The 19,360-nt window shown below is 40.9% G+C and overlaps 1 protein-coding gene across 1 annotated transcript in view; it reads right to left on the bottom strand.

Moving 5' to 3' along the window:
* Positions 1-11,038, bottom strand: part of SGIP1 (SH3GL interacting endocytic adaptor 1) — a 169,307-nt gene extending 158,269 nt beyond the window's left edge. Inside the window, exons 1-2 of the mRNA XM_081145951.1 lie at positions 10,755-11,038; positions 10,316-10,452 (exon numbers count right to left, since the gene is read on the bottom strand). Of these exons, the coding sequence (XP_081002077.1) occupies positions 10,316-10,325 (10 nt within the window). The 5' untranslated portion in view covers positions 10,326-10,452; positions 10,755-11,038. The remainder of the gene's footprint in view (positions 1-10,315; positions 10,453-10,754) is intronic.
* Between the last annotated feature and the right edge of the window lie 8,322 nt (positions 11,039-19,360).

Raw genomic sequence — 19,360 nt, 5'->3', positions numbered from 1 at the left:
TCTCTCTCTCTCTCTCTCTCTCTCTCTCTCTCTCTCTCTCTCTCTCTCTCGCTATCTCTATCTATCTCTATCTCTATCTCTCTATCTCTCTATCTCTATCTCTCAGTTCTGTAACTCTCTAGAACTCTGAGTGCTACAAGTGCACTTTCTGATTAATCCTTCCAACCTTACATGATTACCCATGAAAAAGAGACTTATTACCACTCCCATTTTCAAGAGGAGGAAAGGTTCACTAGCTTTCCAAGGTCACAGAGATGGGGTTTAACCTAGGTCAGTCTGACTCCAAAGCCAGTGCTCTTAAACCTTCCGCTTCATGCCCTTTGAAGGGTGAGAATCGAGAGCTAAATGAGCACCAGGCTGACAAACCTGGGGGATGTGGGAAGGCTTTGTTGAAGAGGAACACTTTTGTTTGACCTTGAATGATAGAACAGACTGTTACCACACAGAGAAGGGCATGAATAGCATATGCAAGGGAAGGAGAAGGGCAAGGAGCTCACGTCTGGCTTGTGCATGAAAGTGTTGCACAGCACATTCAGGCATTCAGACTTCATCTTAGGATGGGGAGCAGGCGAAGGCAGACGACGCAAGTGATCTCTTTGATGGCCGTGAGGAGGATGGGCTGGAAGGTGGACGCAGAGACGTCTGCCCAGGTATGGTAGCAGGGGATGGAAGGCAGAGAACAGAGTCAAGAAGACCCACTGATGTGAGGCAGGAAGGAATGAGGAATCACAAATGAATCCAAACACTAACTCTGGCTTGGCTACCTGGTAGACACAGTTCTTTGAATTGGGGGCACAAAGAGGCTAAGAGATACTTGACGGTTAAAGTCAGTAGCTCAGGAATAGGGTCCTCCTACCTGCAACAGGGCTTACAGATAATCTTCCATTGTTACCACAACCAGTACTGTGAGCAATTTTTCACAGGTCACTTTTCAGTGATTCATTCAGGGCATCTGTAAAGGCCGGATGCACAGCTAGACCAGCTATATTCCAGTTTTATTCACTGTGTTTCAAATTTAGGAAACTGCCTGCGGTAGAAAAAGCAAACTGGCAGAAGTAGCCTGGAATGTGAAATTGAGACAGATGCTGATGCCAGAGAGAAAGACAGCTGTGATTGATTAGTGATGCCTTCCAAGGTCCAGAAAGGGGCAGCACAGCACCTGGGTGCTACAGAACAGATAGAGTGCCCTAGTAATTAACAGTAGGGTAAAAAGAAGAGAGACATCTGTAAGGCCTATCTGCAGCAATAGTGTACTTGAAAAGCAAAATAGCAAGCAATAATTTCTAGCCACTGAATGCTAAGAAGTCCACATGTAGCAACCAAGCTGAGAGAGCCATCTGAGCAAATAACTGGCATTTGCGCTACACTTTTGCAGATGCTTCAATACTTATTATCTCATCTGATCGGAGGCAGCATCATTCTAACCTTACAAATAGGGAAGCTGAGGTCAAAGCAGTTCTGGAATTCACTCAAGGTCACAGAGCTAAAGGGTACAGCCCCTTTAGGTCCTGGTCCTTCCCTCCCCACGGCACTGACTCACTGACAGCAGACCCTTGGGCCATGGAAGCACAGGAGAGAGCTATAAATGGCCACATTGTATGTGTACTCAGGAGAGCAATGACCCCAGGGACACATTCATTTGTGCATCTTTGGGCAGTCACCCAGCCAGCCTCAGCACCTTTGAACGTGAAAGACACCACAGATTCCAAGTCTTTTGTCTATTCACATTTTTTGAATCACTACTAAAATAAACTTGACTTGTTCTCTTACAGAGAGAACAAAAATCCTTGGGTAAGTTATTTCATTTGGCTTTGGTGTCCTCAACTGCAAAACGAGGTTGGACTAGATTGGTTAATCTCCAGTGGTAGCCCACACCTTCATGTTTTCATGATAACAGCCAAAGCTTTCACGGATGTGAGTGAACACCTAGCTGTCCTTCTCGGGGAGAAAGGGCTTTTGTTCATAGTGGGAGCCAGGCTTTTGATGAAACACTTTGTAGAATGTAAGCTGGGAAAGTTTAGAGTGCACTGGCCTACTGATATCACATGTCCCTTCTCATCACAAGATTCTCGGAAACCGGGGATTGCCACTGGAAGCAGCCCACTGGAATAAAACACTTCTGCGTTAGATGGCCCTCTTCAGGCTGATGGCTGGTGTGAAGGATCAGGGCCTGATAATAAAATTAACCTGTTCCGAAGAAGGCTTTTGAAATGCCATGTCAATTTAGATGATCTGCTGTTTGCTGTCATCCAGAAACACAGGCCAATGTGAGGAGGACTTTCTAGTTACAACGTTATGCAAACAAAGAACACCTGACTAAGAGTGAAGTTTGGCTAAACATGCTGCTCCTGCCACTTGGTAAGGTGGTCACCTTGAATGAGTCACTTAATACCATTAGGCCTGGTGCCTCCTATTTGAAATAAGGTCAGTAATACCTATTCTTTCTGCCAAAGAGATGACGTGAGAATAAAATATGTACAAGAGTATGTGATAACATAAGACTAGACTCAAAGCTTCTGAGGATGGAGAACACAGCTTACCCTCTTTTTTGTTGCTGATACATCCACAGTGCCTAAAACCACACCTGAGACTAAGGGGAAAGCTCCAGATGTACCTGTTGAATGAATGAAGCATTTTGGAAAATCTGAAGTGTGTGCAATGCCACACAATATTTTCCATATTATACTGTTTGTTAAAGATATGCAACATGAGTCACTCTGCATGGCCTTTTAAAAAATTCTAAAATACCAGTCCTGATGCATAATAGAAGTTGATATGAATCAGAAATAAAAATAAAGGTCTTTGGTATGTAGTCAAAATATTTGTGAGGCGATGTGTAATTCTGATTCTGAAGTCATCCTTATCATGGGGCTATATCTCTTGTGTGAAAATGCTCAAGCCTAGAGTTGTAGCTGAACTCTCAGCTCTGACTTTGGGCTTGGAACCAGAAGCTCAGGCAGGAGCATGATATTAATTCATTTACTAAGATATGTGGGAAGGACGAGCCCAAGAGGCACCATCACAAGACAGAACCAGTATCAGAATGCCAGGCTTCTGAATGCCCACCTGTTTCTTCACACATGGGTAACATAGGCGCATGCTAACTGACTTCTGCAAAAGGAAACTGGCTTTCCTTCCCCTGAAAGGGACTCACAGGTGTCTATTTGAATATTACCTCTCTGAGTCCTCGAACATTCCCCTGTCCCTTGCTCCAGATGCACTGATCTCCTTGCTGTTCTGCCCACATCCTGAGTCTTTGCACTTGCTCTTTTCCCCACCTCTTCAGACTCTTTCTCCAAATAATCACATGGCTCTTCACTCCCTCTCCTCTCGCAAGTCTTTGCAGTGAGGTCTTACATCACCACCCTATTTACAACTGCATTCCCATTTACTCTACTCCTTCCACTTGGTTCTTCTCCAAAGTCCTTACCCCCATATAATGTACTCTGCATTTTACTTTATTTTATCATCTCTCTCCTGCACCAAACAAGAAGCTCCATATAGGCAGGAATTATTATCTGTTTTGCTCATTAATGAACCTCTAACACCTAGAACTGTGACTAACACCTAGTAAGCATTCAGTATATGATTTTTGATGAAAACATAAACAGTTATGTGCTAGCAGCTATAGAGGAGCGTTGCATAAATGTGCTTTTGTCTCCCAATACAGCAAAGATGCAAAACTAACTTGTGGCATCCATGCAAAAGACCAGTTGAGAAAGATTAAACTAATAGTAGGCAGGCGGTAATACATTTGAATTATTTTTGTGTCAAGGACAAGTTATTTTGTGGTGGGAGGAAGAGACGTTGATCATTCATATTCAAACCTTGGAGGGAGTAGATATGAAGAACCCAAAGTACTCAGCAAGTACCAAAGACTCTCAGGGCTGGGAGTTTTAGAGATATGGCAGATCAATTTTCTCATTTTATTTGCAAGGAAACAGAACCCCAGGAAGGTAAAGTAACCTTCTCAAGGCATATAGCCAAGAAGTCACATCACTTAGACTCAAACCTAAGACTGACTTCTGGATCCATGCTCTTCCTACCAAAAAAATCCTAACTGCACAAATTCAGCAAACATATTGGGTTTCTTAACAAATTATCTGATCAGGAATAACTTGTCTAAACAATCTCATATACCACCACATTGCCACTGTATGCACAAATACATCACACAAGATTTATACTCATTTATTTATTTAAAAATATTTTACAAAATTCAAATTTTCTGTCTCTACAAGCCACCATTTTCAGATTTGGTCATAAATCAGAAAAAAATAAAAGAGATCCTAAAAAAGGAAAGGTGGGAAGGAAGAATGAGAAAAGTGGAGAAAGGCAAGGCAGAAATACAAGGAAAGCAGAAGAGAGAAAGAAAAAAAGGTACAGGATATTGACAAGGCCATCTCTGGAATTTCTGGAAATTTCTTTGAATAGCTGTGCTATATCCTGTCTCTTTCCGTTATGAAATCATTTCTTGGAGCTAATCACCAAAATAAATCAAGCTCAAGTACATATTTTCAAGTGGACTCTTTTCTTTTGCTTCTCAAAATGTATTTATTATATATATGTCTCTCACAATTCAGTGCTCCATAATACATTATCTTTTCCTAATTATTTCAGGTTTATAGTTCTTGTTTCTCCAGTGGAAATATAAATATGAACATTTATTTTTTATATCCACCATAATGCCCAACATAATACCTTACAATATATAGTTTGAAGTCATCTGAGTCATTAATATCTGGTTTTATCCACTTATTCAATAAATAAACATGCTAAGTGTCCACTGTGTGTGGAGAGCTAAGGCTACAGGGGTGACTATGGTAGACCAGATTCCTGCCCTCACGGAGCTTCCCTCTGAGGAAGAGATTCAGCCCGCACACCATTAAATAACCATGAATCATAAGTTCATCTCTGAGGAGAGAGAGGGGGCTAAAATGGACTCAGTGGCCCAGGATGTGTGTTTGGGAGTCTGTGATGACAAGAATGATAGAGAAGGCCTCCTGAGGAGGTGGCAGTTTTGCTGGAACCGCAAGAGAATCAGTTACTCCATAAGTTGCCAAAAGTGTAAAGTGTGTTCTAGACAGAGGAAAAGCCCCGAGGCAGGAAGGTATTTTTTCTAAACCCTCCGAGACAGGTAGCAAGGCTGTCAGTGTAAGTGAGGCATTAAATAAGCTTGAAGAGGCACAGAGGGCCGGAATATGCAAGCTCTTTTATGCTATGGATTTTAAGAGAAATGAGAAGATATAAAAGTTTTTTACACAAGGAAGTGACATGATATATGGTATTTAAACCAGAGATAACAAAATATCTTTGTAACATTCTATAGATGCAGTTAAATGGCCCACCTTTCCCAGGATGGAGACTCCCCCTCTCAAGTCTAAACCTCCTTCCCCACTAGCTATGCAATGGTAAGCAAGCGATCCTGCACTCATAGGAATCCTTGGTGGTCAGCATATAAAACAGACCCAATGCCTCCGCCCCACAGCCCACTTTCTCCTCAAGGGGTTCCTGCCGTTGCCACCCTCCCCAGTTCCCTTCTACCTATGACCTCTTCCTCAGTTAATTTGTCCACAGGGGCGTTTTCAGATCTGAACCCAAATATAATGCTTTCACCTGTCTTTACCCTTACAATTCCTTTATAGTCATCTCAGTAAATTCTCTTTACCTTTCTTAATTCCACTTGTGAGTTTACATAATGAAAATAATCACAATTTAACAGCAGTAGACATGATAAAATTGAATTGAGAAAATATAAACCACAAGTATGGTAGTAAAATGGAACATAATTGAAAAATCAGTGTCATGAGTCTCTAGAACTCCTGAAAACATACCTAAAAATCCCCTTCAAATTTTCTCCCCATCTCCTCAGAGTCCTCTAATTAAATCTTCTTTCCCTCAAATAGTAACATTCAAAATTGAAAACATATTTAATGTGATTGTGCTCTTCTGGCTAATTACTATAGTAACCGTACTGTTCTTTACCCATTTTATAGCAAACACTAGATATTGAGTTTAATAGTCTTCAAAAGACAAGTGTGAGAATCTAACCATCATTTATATCATTATTCCTATGGGAAAACTTGTTTCAAGAGAGCAATTCACAAACTTTCAGGAACATAAAAACTGTGAGTTGGTGACTTCCTGCAACTTGTTTATTTAAAATGTGGATAGTGTATGTGCCAAGTTCAACAGAAAGAATTTTCCAGAATCTTCTAGAATGGTTTATCTAAGTTAATTTTTTAAAGGACTGCATGTTCTTTTTAGAGATTTAGAGTTGACCCCTGAAATTGGATGGAAACATACATATAAGTAGGCTCTTTCTGGCATAGAGCCTTGAAGAAGGAGAGAAATTACATAAGTAATAGAACATATATTAGAATATCGTATGCATGCTTAAGATCTTCCAAAATAACTTCACTATTTCTAGGAAGGGACTCAGTAGGAAAGTTAGAAGCATTTCTTTTAAAACTTCTTAGCTAACTAGAACATGAACAGTTCCAGCTTCAAAATGCTTTGTTCCTTTTTGATCACATCAAAAAAATTTCCAAATAAATAAAACTCCATTTCTAGACAGGGAAAAAAAAAGCCTTTACTGTCATACGGTTTATTGCAACAACAGAAGGTCAGTCAATCTAGAATTATTCAAAATTTTCTAAATAATGATTTTAGAGATAAAAGGCCTTAACAAGGAATTAAAAATCATGACTATGTGAGTACTCATATTTAAGAGAGAGAGACAGTCTATGCCACCACAGAAATAAGTCTTAGTTTTCAATTAGGTTAACATGACCACCTGATGCAAAGTAAAAAAAAAAAAAAAGGTTCCTATTTAAAATGTTATATTGGATCCAAAATATGAGCACTGTTGTTTAATGAACTTGGGTTCAAATTCCATTCCACCATATTTCTGCCTCGATGTATTACTATTTTTATTTTTGCAATTTAGAAAAAGTACTGCAAAAGTACTATATACAGAATACACTTAGTTGCAGGTTATTGTGAATAGTAAATATAACAAAACTTATTACATCACCCTGTACATTATAATGAAACCAAGTAAAGCCTTAACACATGCTTGTTAATTAAAAAATATGTTATATAAGATGAAATCATTGCCACCAAAAATCCTACCTTTCCAGTATAACACCTAAGAGCCTGAATATGGAACTAAGAACACAAGCACTTTCAGTGCCGTTCTGCACAGACGAGGCAAAACTTCCCAGACTACTTTATGAATACACAGATGTCCTAAGAAATCCTAACTTAGTTTTTGCACTTACCTTGCACTTACCATTCTCAAATTTTAATAATAATACATGAAATACAACAGAATCCTCGAACAGCTTCCCTAATCGCATAGACTGTTGTACACTTAAGACAACACACACACCATTTAGCAAACAATTCCCTTTGCTCGTCCTTTCCCTTCACATTCATACTACATAAGTTTCCAGACCACGTGGCATTCTTTAGGAAAGACACAACTCAATACCAACCATTGCTAAAAATCAATGAATGCAGGAATCAGCAAATCAAGTCCCTTAAACAATACTTTTTAATAAAAGCATTTGGAGCCATAAACTACTGGTAACCGGCTTGAGGTCCCTGCAGAATTATATTACTGCCTTGTATGATATTAGAATCACTGGGGAGGTAGTAATATTTTTCATCTATGACAAGATCGAATGAATGGAACCTATATCGTGTCCCATCAAAACAAGGACACAAAACTACACTATGAGCCATTCAGGTGAATATTTGTTTACACTTGTTTTACAGGAAGTAAAGAAGTAGCTTTGAAAAGTTGCCATGACCATGCTTTTCCTGAGAAGACTCACTTTTCTGAATATAGAAATATATGCACACACAAATGCAAACAGAGGTTCTCCTTTTCTAGAACAGTGTTTATGTGTGGATGACTGCATGTGTGTGTGTGAGAGAGAGAGAGAGACAGAGACAGAGACACAGAGAGACAGAGACACAGAGAGAGGCAGGTGCTAGTTGAGAAAAGACATCATTTTAACTACCTAGATATTTGGTGACATTCTCAGAGCCCACTAGGAATGAGGTAAGAGGAAATCATAACTGTTATCCCATACCTTCAGAGTAAGAGCAATTCAGAAGTGAAATTCTGGGATGCAATATCAGAAACATGTATGTATATACTGCCCAAAAGACTGGCGACTAAGTTGGAAGGTCATTGATAGGCAAATTGATTTCTAGTTAAGGTCCCCACCTGCCTTTCTAAGATCACTGAACCATTAGGATAGTAAGTCTTGGAAAGCATTTACGTAGGAACTATGTGTAGGTAAAAACAAATTATTAGTTTTATTTAAATTTTAAGTCAATGGTAACACCTGTCCAATTTCTTTTGCAACTATCTGACAGAAGGTAACAGTATCCATGGTGTCACCCATAAGTCATAACAGTGCTAAGACAACGTCCTTCATTAGATAAATCTGGCAAACCCAGAGCAATAGTGTTGATTCAGCTCCAACATAAGTCTTTGTTACAGTTCTCATTTCAGTTTAGGCAGCTCAAATAAGCTTATCACAGGGCTTTGAACTGACATTCTGGGATGGCACAATAGACAATTTTACCAGGAGAATCATTAATGAGCATTAATAAATGTTACTTCCTTCAAAGAAGACACTTTAACTCCATAGTCTGCAAGACCAGAAGTAAAATGAAAGATGTTCCACTCCCCTGTGTAAGATTAAATTGAATCAGAATGTGTGCAGATTTATTTTGAAGAAATTCTACATAAAATTCAGCTAAGGAAATACAGTACCCCCATAGACAAGATTTCTTTTTTCTGAAAGGGTAATCTACATGAGCTTTTAATTGAAAAGTACACCAGTAACACTCTTTCTGTTTGTCTTGCCTTGTTATTCAAAGATTAAATCCAGTTTTAATTAATGAAAATGATTTAATCTTAGAGCGTTCGTAATCTCAGTTTATTTAGGCCTATATTTAAAGCATTGCTTGAGAGCCCTTTGCAAACAAGACCAGGCTCCATATCAAAATGATACCCAATCTCTTTTTTAAGGCTATATTCTAAAATCTGTGGGCCATGACTATAAAATTCTTCACTCACCCAGATCACATTAACGATGTTTGACATGATGGTAGATAGAGCAAAGGACTTATTTTCTGCCAAATATGTACAGACTACACTGCTGTTGTTTTGAAACCCTCCTCTTATTCTATTTTGGTAAATTTCCAAGGAATGTTTAAAATCTGTAGGACAGACCTTAGTTTAAGAGGTGGCCTCTCTGCCATTTTCATGGCTGATTTGAGACCCATTATGCACTGGATTCTGCATTGTGAAATCCAGGCTAGGGACAAATTTCTGCCTGTCATCTTAGGAAAGGCCAGGAGTTTTGCACCATCCTGTAGTGTGAACACAGAAAATCAAAACCAGGGTTAGGCTAGCCTGTTTCTTTTTGAATCAGCTTGCTGCTTTTTCTAGGCAGTCTCGGCTGTCACTATCTTAGGATTGAAAGGGTAATTTAGTGGAATAAAATATAGTTTGAACAACATCTCCCTAGGAAGAGTTCCTCCTTACACTTAATATTGAATGAAAAAGGTAATCTGTAAGCAATCATTTGATGCTTGGCTAAGCAACACTGCATGGGGAACACATTTAGGAAGCAAAAATTAAAAAAACAACAACAGAAAACAACCCGATAATACCCTGAATCAGGAGCCAAGGGGCCTGGATATTTTCCTTACATTGCTCATTCTTTGCAATAACGTCCCCACAAAACTATACCTTATGGCACAAATTTGCTGCATCTGTCATCCCGACAGTCAAATGTAAATTGCAAAGATAAACATATCTTACAAGAATTACAAATTTAAAAACCAGTTCAGTAAAAATTACAGCATGGATAACTCTGTCAATGACCTCTCCTGTCTAATGTCAATTTCAGGAAACAAGTTTCCATTGTAAATGTTTAATCAGTGTAGTCCCAGGAATCCAGAGCAGACAACCTTATCTTCTCTCCCAACTTATTTGCTCTGCAAGCTCTTTAGTAGCTCTATCTCAGCTCCCTGCAAGCACTTTAGATTTTTTTCTCTTTTAAAAGAGCTGGGAGCTCAGTAGGTTCTGAGCTAAACAGAAACCCTGTGGTTTGATTCCATGAGTCTGAGCCCTGGTCCACTGCAAGCAAACTGCAGCACTTCTGCTTGCAAATCCCAGCACCCAGGTTCTAGACCAGCCACAAACACAAGCTGCACACAATTCTTCAACGCTGTCCTGCCCAACACCTTGCCTGAAGCCTGTCAACCACGGCAGAAAGCATCCTACCTTCCATCATGGTGGCAGAATTGCATTCCTTAATTTCCAAGGAGTCTGAAAAAACACAGGAGGATACGATTCCAGGTCCCAGCTAAATCCTCCCAACACTGCTGCAGCTGCTTCCGGGAGATCTGCTCTATCCGTTGCTGCTGAAGCCAAAGAAGACAAGTATTAACCCCAAAGACAGGCCATGGATGCAGCTGGTGCTGCTTCACCTACGGGCGCCCGGGAAGATGCTGCGAGAGAAAGGGAGCGAGCAGCCAGCCGGCGAGCTGCGCCGCCCGCGCGCCCGGCCAATCCCTTCAGCGCTGGCCCGCGTCACATGGTAGCCGGCCCGCATCTCCTGACACAATACCCCGGGAGAGCGCACCGAACCTATTTCCCCGCCGCGTTCTCGCTTCCACCCCCAGCCCCTGCCGCCCGGCGCCCCGCGCAGCCCCTTCCCCACCTGGTGACGCACTTCCCCCGCCCCTCCTCCGCGCCTCCGAAACCGACTGCAGCCGCCGGGTACCCGGGGTTAGGATCAGGCGCTGCCACCTAGCGCAGGACGCGGCGTGAAAGGAGCACCTAAGCGGCTCGCTGCGGAGGGGATTTTAAAAAACAACAACAAAAACAAGAACTTAACGCCGCGCAGCCTGAAGTCTTAGCCGCACACTTCCCAGCTCCTATTCCCCGGCTCCTTCTGCCCTAAAGGAATGTCAGTGTCTGTGGCCTCCGCACACATCTGTGACCCCTCCCCCCCTCATTCAAGGGAGAAAAATCAATCGGCTGACGTCATAAACAATTATCCCCCAAAAGATGATGCAGAAGAAATTGCACCCCAGCTGCCTTCAAGAGAGCCAGGGAGTTAACCAAGCGCGGCGTGCCAAGGGCTGGGAACTGTCATTAAAACAAAGAGACAAAAGAACCCACCCGAGGGGGGCTCTGGCATCAAACTGGCAATGCCCGAGATCATTTCTGGGGCGGGAGGCGGGACGCAGGGCAGCGGGCGGGGAGGGGAGGCCTCCGCCCGACGGAAGGCGGCTGCGCTCGCCGCCGCTCAGCGCCGCGACCCGGGCGCGCGGCCGGCCGCCGCCTGGACCCCGCGGGCGCCGCTCGGCTCCGCGCCCGCGCCCCGCGCCCCGCGCCCGCGCGCCCCCGCCTGGCTGCCCGCGGTGGGGAGTGCGGCGGCCACCCGCAGTCCTTGTAGGAAAGCAACTTTCTTCCCAACGACGCGTCTTCCCGCCGCTGCCCCGGCGGCCGTGAGCGCCCTCGAGCCCATGCGCTGACCCCGGTGGAAATCCGGAGGGAGGCACCTGGGCTGGGCTCTGGCTGGCGGGGGGCGAACCCCGGGTTTCTCAGCCTCCAGGGATGGGATCTGGGGCCGCGCTGCTGCCGAAGCGGGGAGGGTTATGACGCCTGGTCTGCTTGGGTTGATAATCTGCCACCTGACTGGTCCCCTGCGACCCCGGGCGCCTTTCAGAGGGCGCCAGGCCCCTGGGTGCCTAGATCTCTGTGCCCTTCCAGCAGGGTCTGGCCGCTAAGGAAGAAGAGGGCAGGTGGCCTATGGGATGAAAAGGGAGGGAGATGGGAAGGAAGGGGAAAGCCTTTTTAAAGCCCTAGGGGACAGCAACAGAAGGGCATTTCTCCCTCCACAATCTAGCAACATGACTAGGAGAAAAGCCATTACATCACAGGGCCACTCAGAGCACTAAAGGAAATAACTTTAAGAAGTAAGATGCATTGCATGATCATCACTGAACCTCTAATTCGATTAATCAGTTATGTTGTAAATATACCTATGAACTTTCAATATTGCTCAGCCCTTGACATAGTTCAGCTCTTTCCACCAGAGCAACTATGAGGTGGCTAGATGTACGAAAGGAAATATAGCGAAAGAAGCTGACTTAAGTAGCATATTAACAGTTAAAAAACAAAAACCCAGTTCCTAAGCAACTTAGAAGTTTTAAACAGCTCATTGTTCCCTCTAAGTACACATATAGCAACGGCCTCTAAATATTAAAATGAAATTCTCCAGGGAGACAGAAATACTTGTGACTTTTTTCCTTATAGCTATGAGGCAGGTGAATTTTAAAAGAGGAAAAAAACTTCAGAGTAAAACCTGTCTAAGTACAACTTACACTGCCCTGAAAACAGCAAGGGTGTTATTGCAGAGAGAGAGAGAGAGAGAAAGAGAGAGAGAGGGAGAGAGAGGGAGAGAGAGAGGGACTAGAGTGTGTGTGTGTGTGTGTGTGTATTTAGCCAAAAATTTTGTACTGGTTAAGAACACGGACAGATAATGGTGCCAAACAGACTGGGATCAAGTTCTGTCTCTGCCACTTAATGAACTACAGGACTCTGTACTAGTTATGTAACTCTCTGTGCCTCACAGTTTCCTTATGCGGGAAAAGAAGATAATACTACTTCATGGGGCTATAAATAGTATTAATGACAAACCTATATTAATGGCTTACTATGCATTGTGCATAGTAACCTTGCCAGTAAATTACTTAGCATTGTGTCTGGAGCATAATAAACCCTCCATATTAGCTTTGTAATATTAGTATTATTACCACCAAAGGGCTGCCAGAGGCATCAAAGAAGTTTGCAGCCAAGTGAGAGTTATATAACATGCACAGAGAATAACTTAGTGAAAGACCAGGTGCCGTATCCAGAGATGTAACCTGTTGGAGAGTCCTGAGACGCTGGAAGTAGAAGAATGATGAGAACCAAATGAGATGCGTTAGGAAAGTTTCTTCTACGAAGATGAAATTTTAGAGTCCAAAGAAAATTGGAATGGGTCTGGAGTGGCTGTTCTAAATAAGATTGGGGGTTCTAAATAAGAAAAATGGCTTATATAAAATCTGGAAGTAAGTGCAAGCACTGAGATGCGGGGATAGGAGGCATTGTTAGAGATGTGAGGGGTGAGATAGTCAGAGAAACCCTGGCTGCCTGCCTTCCCTCACCCCATGAAATTTTTTACAGTGTTTTAGAGCAAGCCTTTCAGATAGATTTAATAGGGCATGCATCAGTTTTGTTTTAGACTTGCAGCAAGGCAACTAGCTAGACACAGAGAGTTCAAAGATTCTTTTGATCTGTGGGTGTTTATAAGAAAAACAAAAGTGTCTAGATATGATTGTCAGAGACGGACCAAGAAACGGATGTGCAGTTAAAGGTGGTAAGGCTAGTCCCAAGATTGGTTAAATTTGGAATAACTTTATTGAGAAGACGCTATCACCAAGTGTAAGAATACCTGATGAACAAAGTTCTGCTTCAAATAAAACATTGCTTCCGGTTTGTTATTAGAAAAGATTAAATATCCTACTTTTGTCTTCTCACAGGTTTGTTTTTTTTTTAATTGATTTTAGAGAGAGGAAGGGAGACAGAGAGAAACATCAATGTGAGAGAGAAACATTGATTGGTTGCTTCCTGATATGACTTAACCTGGGATTGAATCCAAAACCTGGATATGTGCCCTGACCAGGAATTAAACCCACCACCCTTTGGTGTATGGGACAATGCTCCAACCAACTGAGCCATACGAACCAGGGCCTTTTCATAGGTTTTGGGGGGGAAAAAAGAAAAAAAAAGAGCTTAGTTCAAGAACAAAGACAGTACTTTTAGATTGTGATCTAAATTTCATCACTTCCCAGTATAGTTTTTGCTTACCAACAAGTGCAAAGGAGAATTCATAGCTGCTAAAATAATGGAATACTTTTTTAAAGATGTATTTATTCTCATTTAATATATTTTTAATTTTATTTTTTATTAAAGAATTTTTTTTCAATTATAGTTTACATTCAGTATTATTTTGTATTAGCTTCAGGTGTACAATGTAGTGGTTAGACAATCATATACATTACAAAGCATTCTGCCTGATATTTCCAGTACCCAACTGGCACCATATATAGTTATTACAATATTATTGACTATATTTCCTATGCTAATTAATGGAATTAATGGAATATTTTTTGCAAGTCAAACAGAAGTCAAAGGATTTGTGGAAAATATTGGGCAAATTATTAACTTGCACCAAAGTTACAAACCTTCTAGGAGTTAGTCCAGATGACTGTGTGCCTAGATCACACTAGTAGTGCTCATTCAGTACCTGCAACTAGTTCAAGACAAAAATCTTAATTACTAAACTCACTAGACATTTAAAATTGTTTCTGAAATAAAATTTTTACAGTGGTGCTGCCCTGTTACACATGGTTTTTGGAATCAAATACTATTATATTCTAACTAGAATAGTTGAATTTATTCCTCAATTTTAACGTTTGAGGGAGAAATCAGTTCATGTTTCAGAAAGGGAAAGAAAATAATGAGAACTGAATCACAAAGGACAGAGGAAAGAAATTAACATAGAGGGAAAGTTTAATAATGTATCCAATATCTCTCTTGCTATTCCGTTGAGGAAATTTAAATGAATGTAGAAGGGAAAATATTGTTCAGTCTCCCTAAAAATTAACAAAGGATCCCACATGAAGAGTTAGGTTCCATGGGATGAAATAGGTGAAAGAGCAATATACATATAAGCCCATACTCACTATACTCTCAGTTAAAATGAAGAACTACAACTGAAACTGACGTGGGCAAAAAGGGGATTTATTTGGGTAGCTTGCAGAATTATATATGAAGAACTGCACAGCTAAGGGAAAGCAAGAAACAGGAGGTGCTCCATAAAACGTGAATACCAGAACCAAGTACTCAGGACTCTGTTTTTTCTAGCACGTCAGCTTCTTTCCTCTTACTAATTTTTCTCCATGTGATCAGGGAGCTGAACATTTAAATCCTTTAAGCTTACATCTCCACAGCTGGCCTATCCAAGATCTACTTCACAAATATTCCTGGGATGGGCTCTGATTGACCTGGCTTGGACCATTGTTCACCCTTTGGGCTAATCAATGGAGTCAGGTTTGATGAGGTCTCCTGATGGACTAATTTAAACCAAAACTCATTGAACTTAGTCACATGACCACTATCGTGGCTAAACACGGGGAGGAAGACAGGCAAGTTTCTACGACAAACAACCGTTAAGAATACAAATGCCCAGATATGATTGGAGGGGTAGAAAAGACTGTCAAAGGGAGAAAAGGAGCTATTACCAGAATAAGTGTGGGGATAGAAACTATGAAGCAAAAACTGTTCACCACATCAACATTACTCGGTGCATCTAAGATAAAACTTACATAAGGTTCATGATCACAGAGGGACTCAGAAAGCCACACTGATCCCATCAGCATACTTGAGAGGTTATTCATATATTTTCACTCACTCCATCCAGAGAGAAACCTGTGGACCCTGTAGTCATCCTCCTCACTGTGGAGAGAGGGGAGGAAGGGGGAAAGCAGACCCTGCTGGCTGGCCCACTTACACCAAGAACAAGGCATGCCCTCCTATGCTTGCCACCCATTGGTCCATCCCTACCCGGAGAGCCATGTATCCAAACCTACACAGTGTGCAAGGAACTTGTATCAGCCGGGAAGTACTGCTTAATCTAGACCTACATTGACAGATAAGCAATAAAGGCTGCATATATGAGAAGAATCAGCAGTTTCAAAAGAGAAGTAAACAATTACAGCTCACTGAAGCAGAGAAAACATCCCCATTGAAAGCAGAGGAAATGTAGAAAATTGGAGAGTCATTTTTTTAAAAAATCTATTTTTTTACTTTTGGTATAATTCAGGGATACAGCAGCAATAAATAAGAGCAGACTGCTCTGATAAAAGAGCCATACTGAGAGCCAGAAAGAGTGCATGGAAGTAGTGAAGCCATTCTTATTAAAATTTTTAAATGTTGTAGCTGTGATCAAGGATATAATGGATATTGCTGAGAGGGAACATTGATAGGCCCAGCGGCAATGTGCTTGAAGCATAGACCCGCAACAACAATAACTGACTCAAATACAATGGAATTCTTTTCTCTTTGAGGAATCAGTTTACTCTGATGCAATTTTAACAGTTCAAGAAACTAGAGAAAAAGTTCTAAAGTTCACTTTATAAGTTACCAAACCTGACAAAAAATAGAAAAAAGAAAAAAGAAACTATAGCTCAATCCCATTTATGAATATTGATGCAAAATTTTAAATAAAATAAGAGCAAACAGAATCCAGCTTTTCAAAAACATTATATATCATAATAAATTAGACTTTATTTTAAGAGTAAGAAACAATAGTTTAACATTAAGAAATCTATAAATATAATTCACAATATTATATTGTGAATATAATATTATGCTGAAAAGATTCTGATAAATTTCAACTTATTCATTAAATAAATAAAACTCATTAACAAAGAAAGACATAAAAAACTTACTTAAGATGATAAAATATACAAACTTCTTTTATAAATCTGCCATCTTGTTAAATGGAGACACACTGAAAAAAGTCATTAAAATCAGGAATATGTCTTAAGTGTCCTTTGAAATGCGTCTAGTCGAAATTGAGATGTGATGTAAATTTAAGATGCACATCGGATTTCGAAGAGAGCACAAAACAGAGAGACTCTAAAATATCTCATTAATATTCTTTACAACAATTACATGTTGAAATTTATTTTTATACATTTGGTTATATAAATGTGTGTACTTGAAAATTTTCAGTCACACATGTGGTTCACATTTGCGGCTCACACTGTATTTCCATTGGATAGCACTGCTCTGCATCCTGACAGAAAGCCAACTCAACAAACATTGTGGGCAAGAGGGATGGATTAAATTTAAGAGGTTATGTACTAATGGGTATCTTCACCACACTCAAGTTCATTCATTTTTTTTTTTTTTTTAATCCAACAAAGATATGTTAAAAATTATCTATACCCAGGCATTGTGTCAGGTTTTGGGACACAGATAAAAAAGGCATAAACCTTTCAAGATGCTTATTCTACAGAGGAGGAGGCGGATGAGCAAACCAAGAATTACAACACAGATTTCTAAGTATTCGGAGCTAAGACAGCAGAAAGGAGGGACACCGAGGGTCAAGGGGAGGCAAAGAAGGCTTCCCAGAAGAGCTATTGCCTGAGCTGCTCTTTCAAAAGCAAGTAAGATACTGCAGACTTATCCTCATTCAGACCTACCCCATCTCCACCTCTCCTCTACTTCAGTTTCTCCTCGCATAGCTCTTAAGCATTCTGTCTGGATCTCCTACTCAATAGTGGACAAAAATGAGTATTGTCAAACTTTAGCATCAACTTGCCCAACTCAGCTTTGGTTTTCCTTTAATTATTTCCTTTATTTCCTCTTTCCTCTGTGTCTACTCTACTGGAGACCTTCTCCCTCTGCCAAGCCCTAGCCTTCTTCCCCAACTCACTAGGTGAAGAGTAGGGGTTGACGTTTTCTTATTTCTCCATTTCAGCTTCTGTGTCACTCATTGGGACCATTGCCAAAAATGCCTTCTAGGATTCATCCTGCCTCCCTTGCCGCATTTTGGCGGTTTTTCTTTATAGCAGCCCCAGACTAACTCTAGGTCAAACTTTCCTCTGTGACTTCAGCAAGGGTATCACAGTCCTCTTTATCTCACCACTTGTCCCCACTCTTCATGAATTCAGCACTCCTTCCTCAGTTCAAAGTGCTTACTTCAAGGTTCCCTACTTTCTCAGTTCCAATTACCTTACTTTCTGTTGTGTTTTAGTCACTAAAAATATAGCCACGTTTGGGATCTCATTTTTGTTTGTCTTCAGTATTTCACAGTTTATATTTCCCTAATCCCCAAACTATTTATCCATCTTTTCCCACCCTCCACATACCATATATACATGTGCCTTAACATTTCCTGAAAGCCTGTGTGCAGGAAAGAATGACACTGACGTGGAGAGCAAGGGAGAGAGAGCCAGCACGACTGGCTTGTGAGCCCTTTCCCCCCTCCTCTTGCTTCTGACTTTCCCATGGTTACAGGAACCAATAGTTTCCCAATTTTGCTCTAGGTTGCCTGTCACTTGCAAAAGAGTGATTCAGCTCACCCCATGAAGTGCTGAAAGTAAAAAAATCAGTAAAATTAAGACCTGTTAGCACATTCAAGAAGTAAATGAAATGTTGGAACCAAGAGACAAAACCAAGAAGTTCCAAGTCTGACAGTATCCAAAGCAGGTTAGATAAAGAAAAAATAACAAATGGGACTACATCAAATTAAAAAGGTTTTACATAGCAAAGGAAACCATGAAAAGAAAAGACAACCCACTGAGTAGAAGAACATATTCGCCAATGATATATCTGCTAAAGGACTTACACAACTCAACACTAAAAACCAAACAATCCAATTAATATATGGGCAAAGGACCTGAGTAGACACTTTTCCAAAGAGGACATACAGATGGCCAATAAACATAAGAGATACTCAACATCCCTAATCATTAGAGAAATGCAAATTAAAACTACAATGAGATATCATATCACACCTGTCAGAATGACAATCATCAATAAATCAACAAACAGCAAGTGTTGGCCAGGCCAGGATGTGGAGAGAAGGGAGCCCTTGTGCACTGTTGGTGGGAATGCAGATTGGTGCCACCACTGTGGGAAGCAGTATGGAGATACCCCCAGAAATTAAAAATGGATCTGCCTCATGACCCAGTGATTCCACTTCTGGGAATATACCCGTAGAAACCCAAAACACAAATTCAAAAGAATATATGCACTTCTATGTTTATTGCAGCATTATTTACAATAGCCAAGCTATGGAAGCAACCCAAGTGCCCATCAGTAGATGAGTGGATAAACAAGTTGTAGTACATTTACACAATGGAATACTATTCAGCCATAAAAAGGACATCTTACCCTTTGCAAAAGCATGGATGGACCTGGAGATTATGCTGTGAAATAAGCCAGTCAGGGAAAGATAAGTACCATATGATTTCACTTATATGTGGAATCTAATAAACAAAATAAAACAACAACATAGAAACAGAGGCATAGATATGAGAACAGACTGCCAGTTGTCACCTGGTTGAAACAGGTGAATGGATTAAGCAAAAAAAAAAAACCCCAACAACTCATTGACACAGACAACAAGTAAGATTACCAGAGGGGAAGGGGGGTAGGGTAGGTAAAAGAGGGTAAATCAGGGATAAATGATGATGGGAA

The sequence above is a fragment of the Miniopterus schreibersii genome, assembly GCF_964146895.1.
Source record: "Miniopterus schreibersii genome assembly, chromosome: 8".
Lineage (NCBI taxonomy): Eukaryota > Metazoa > Chordata > Mammalia > Chiroptera > Miniopteridae > Miniopterus > Miniopterus schreibersii.
The sequence above is the reverse complement of the archived record's forward strand: the minus strand, read 5'-3'. Positions and strand labels throughout refer to the sequence as shown.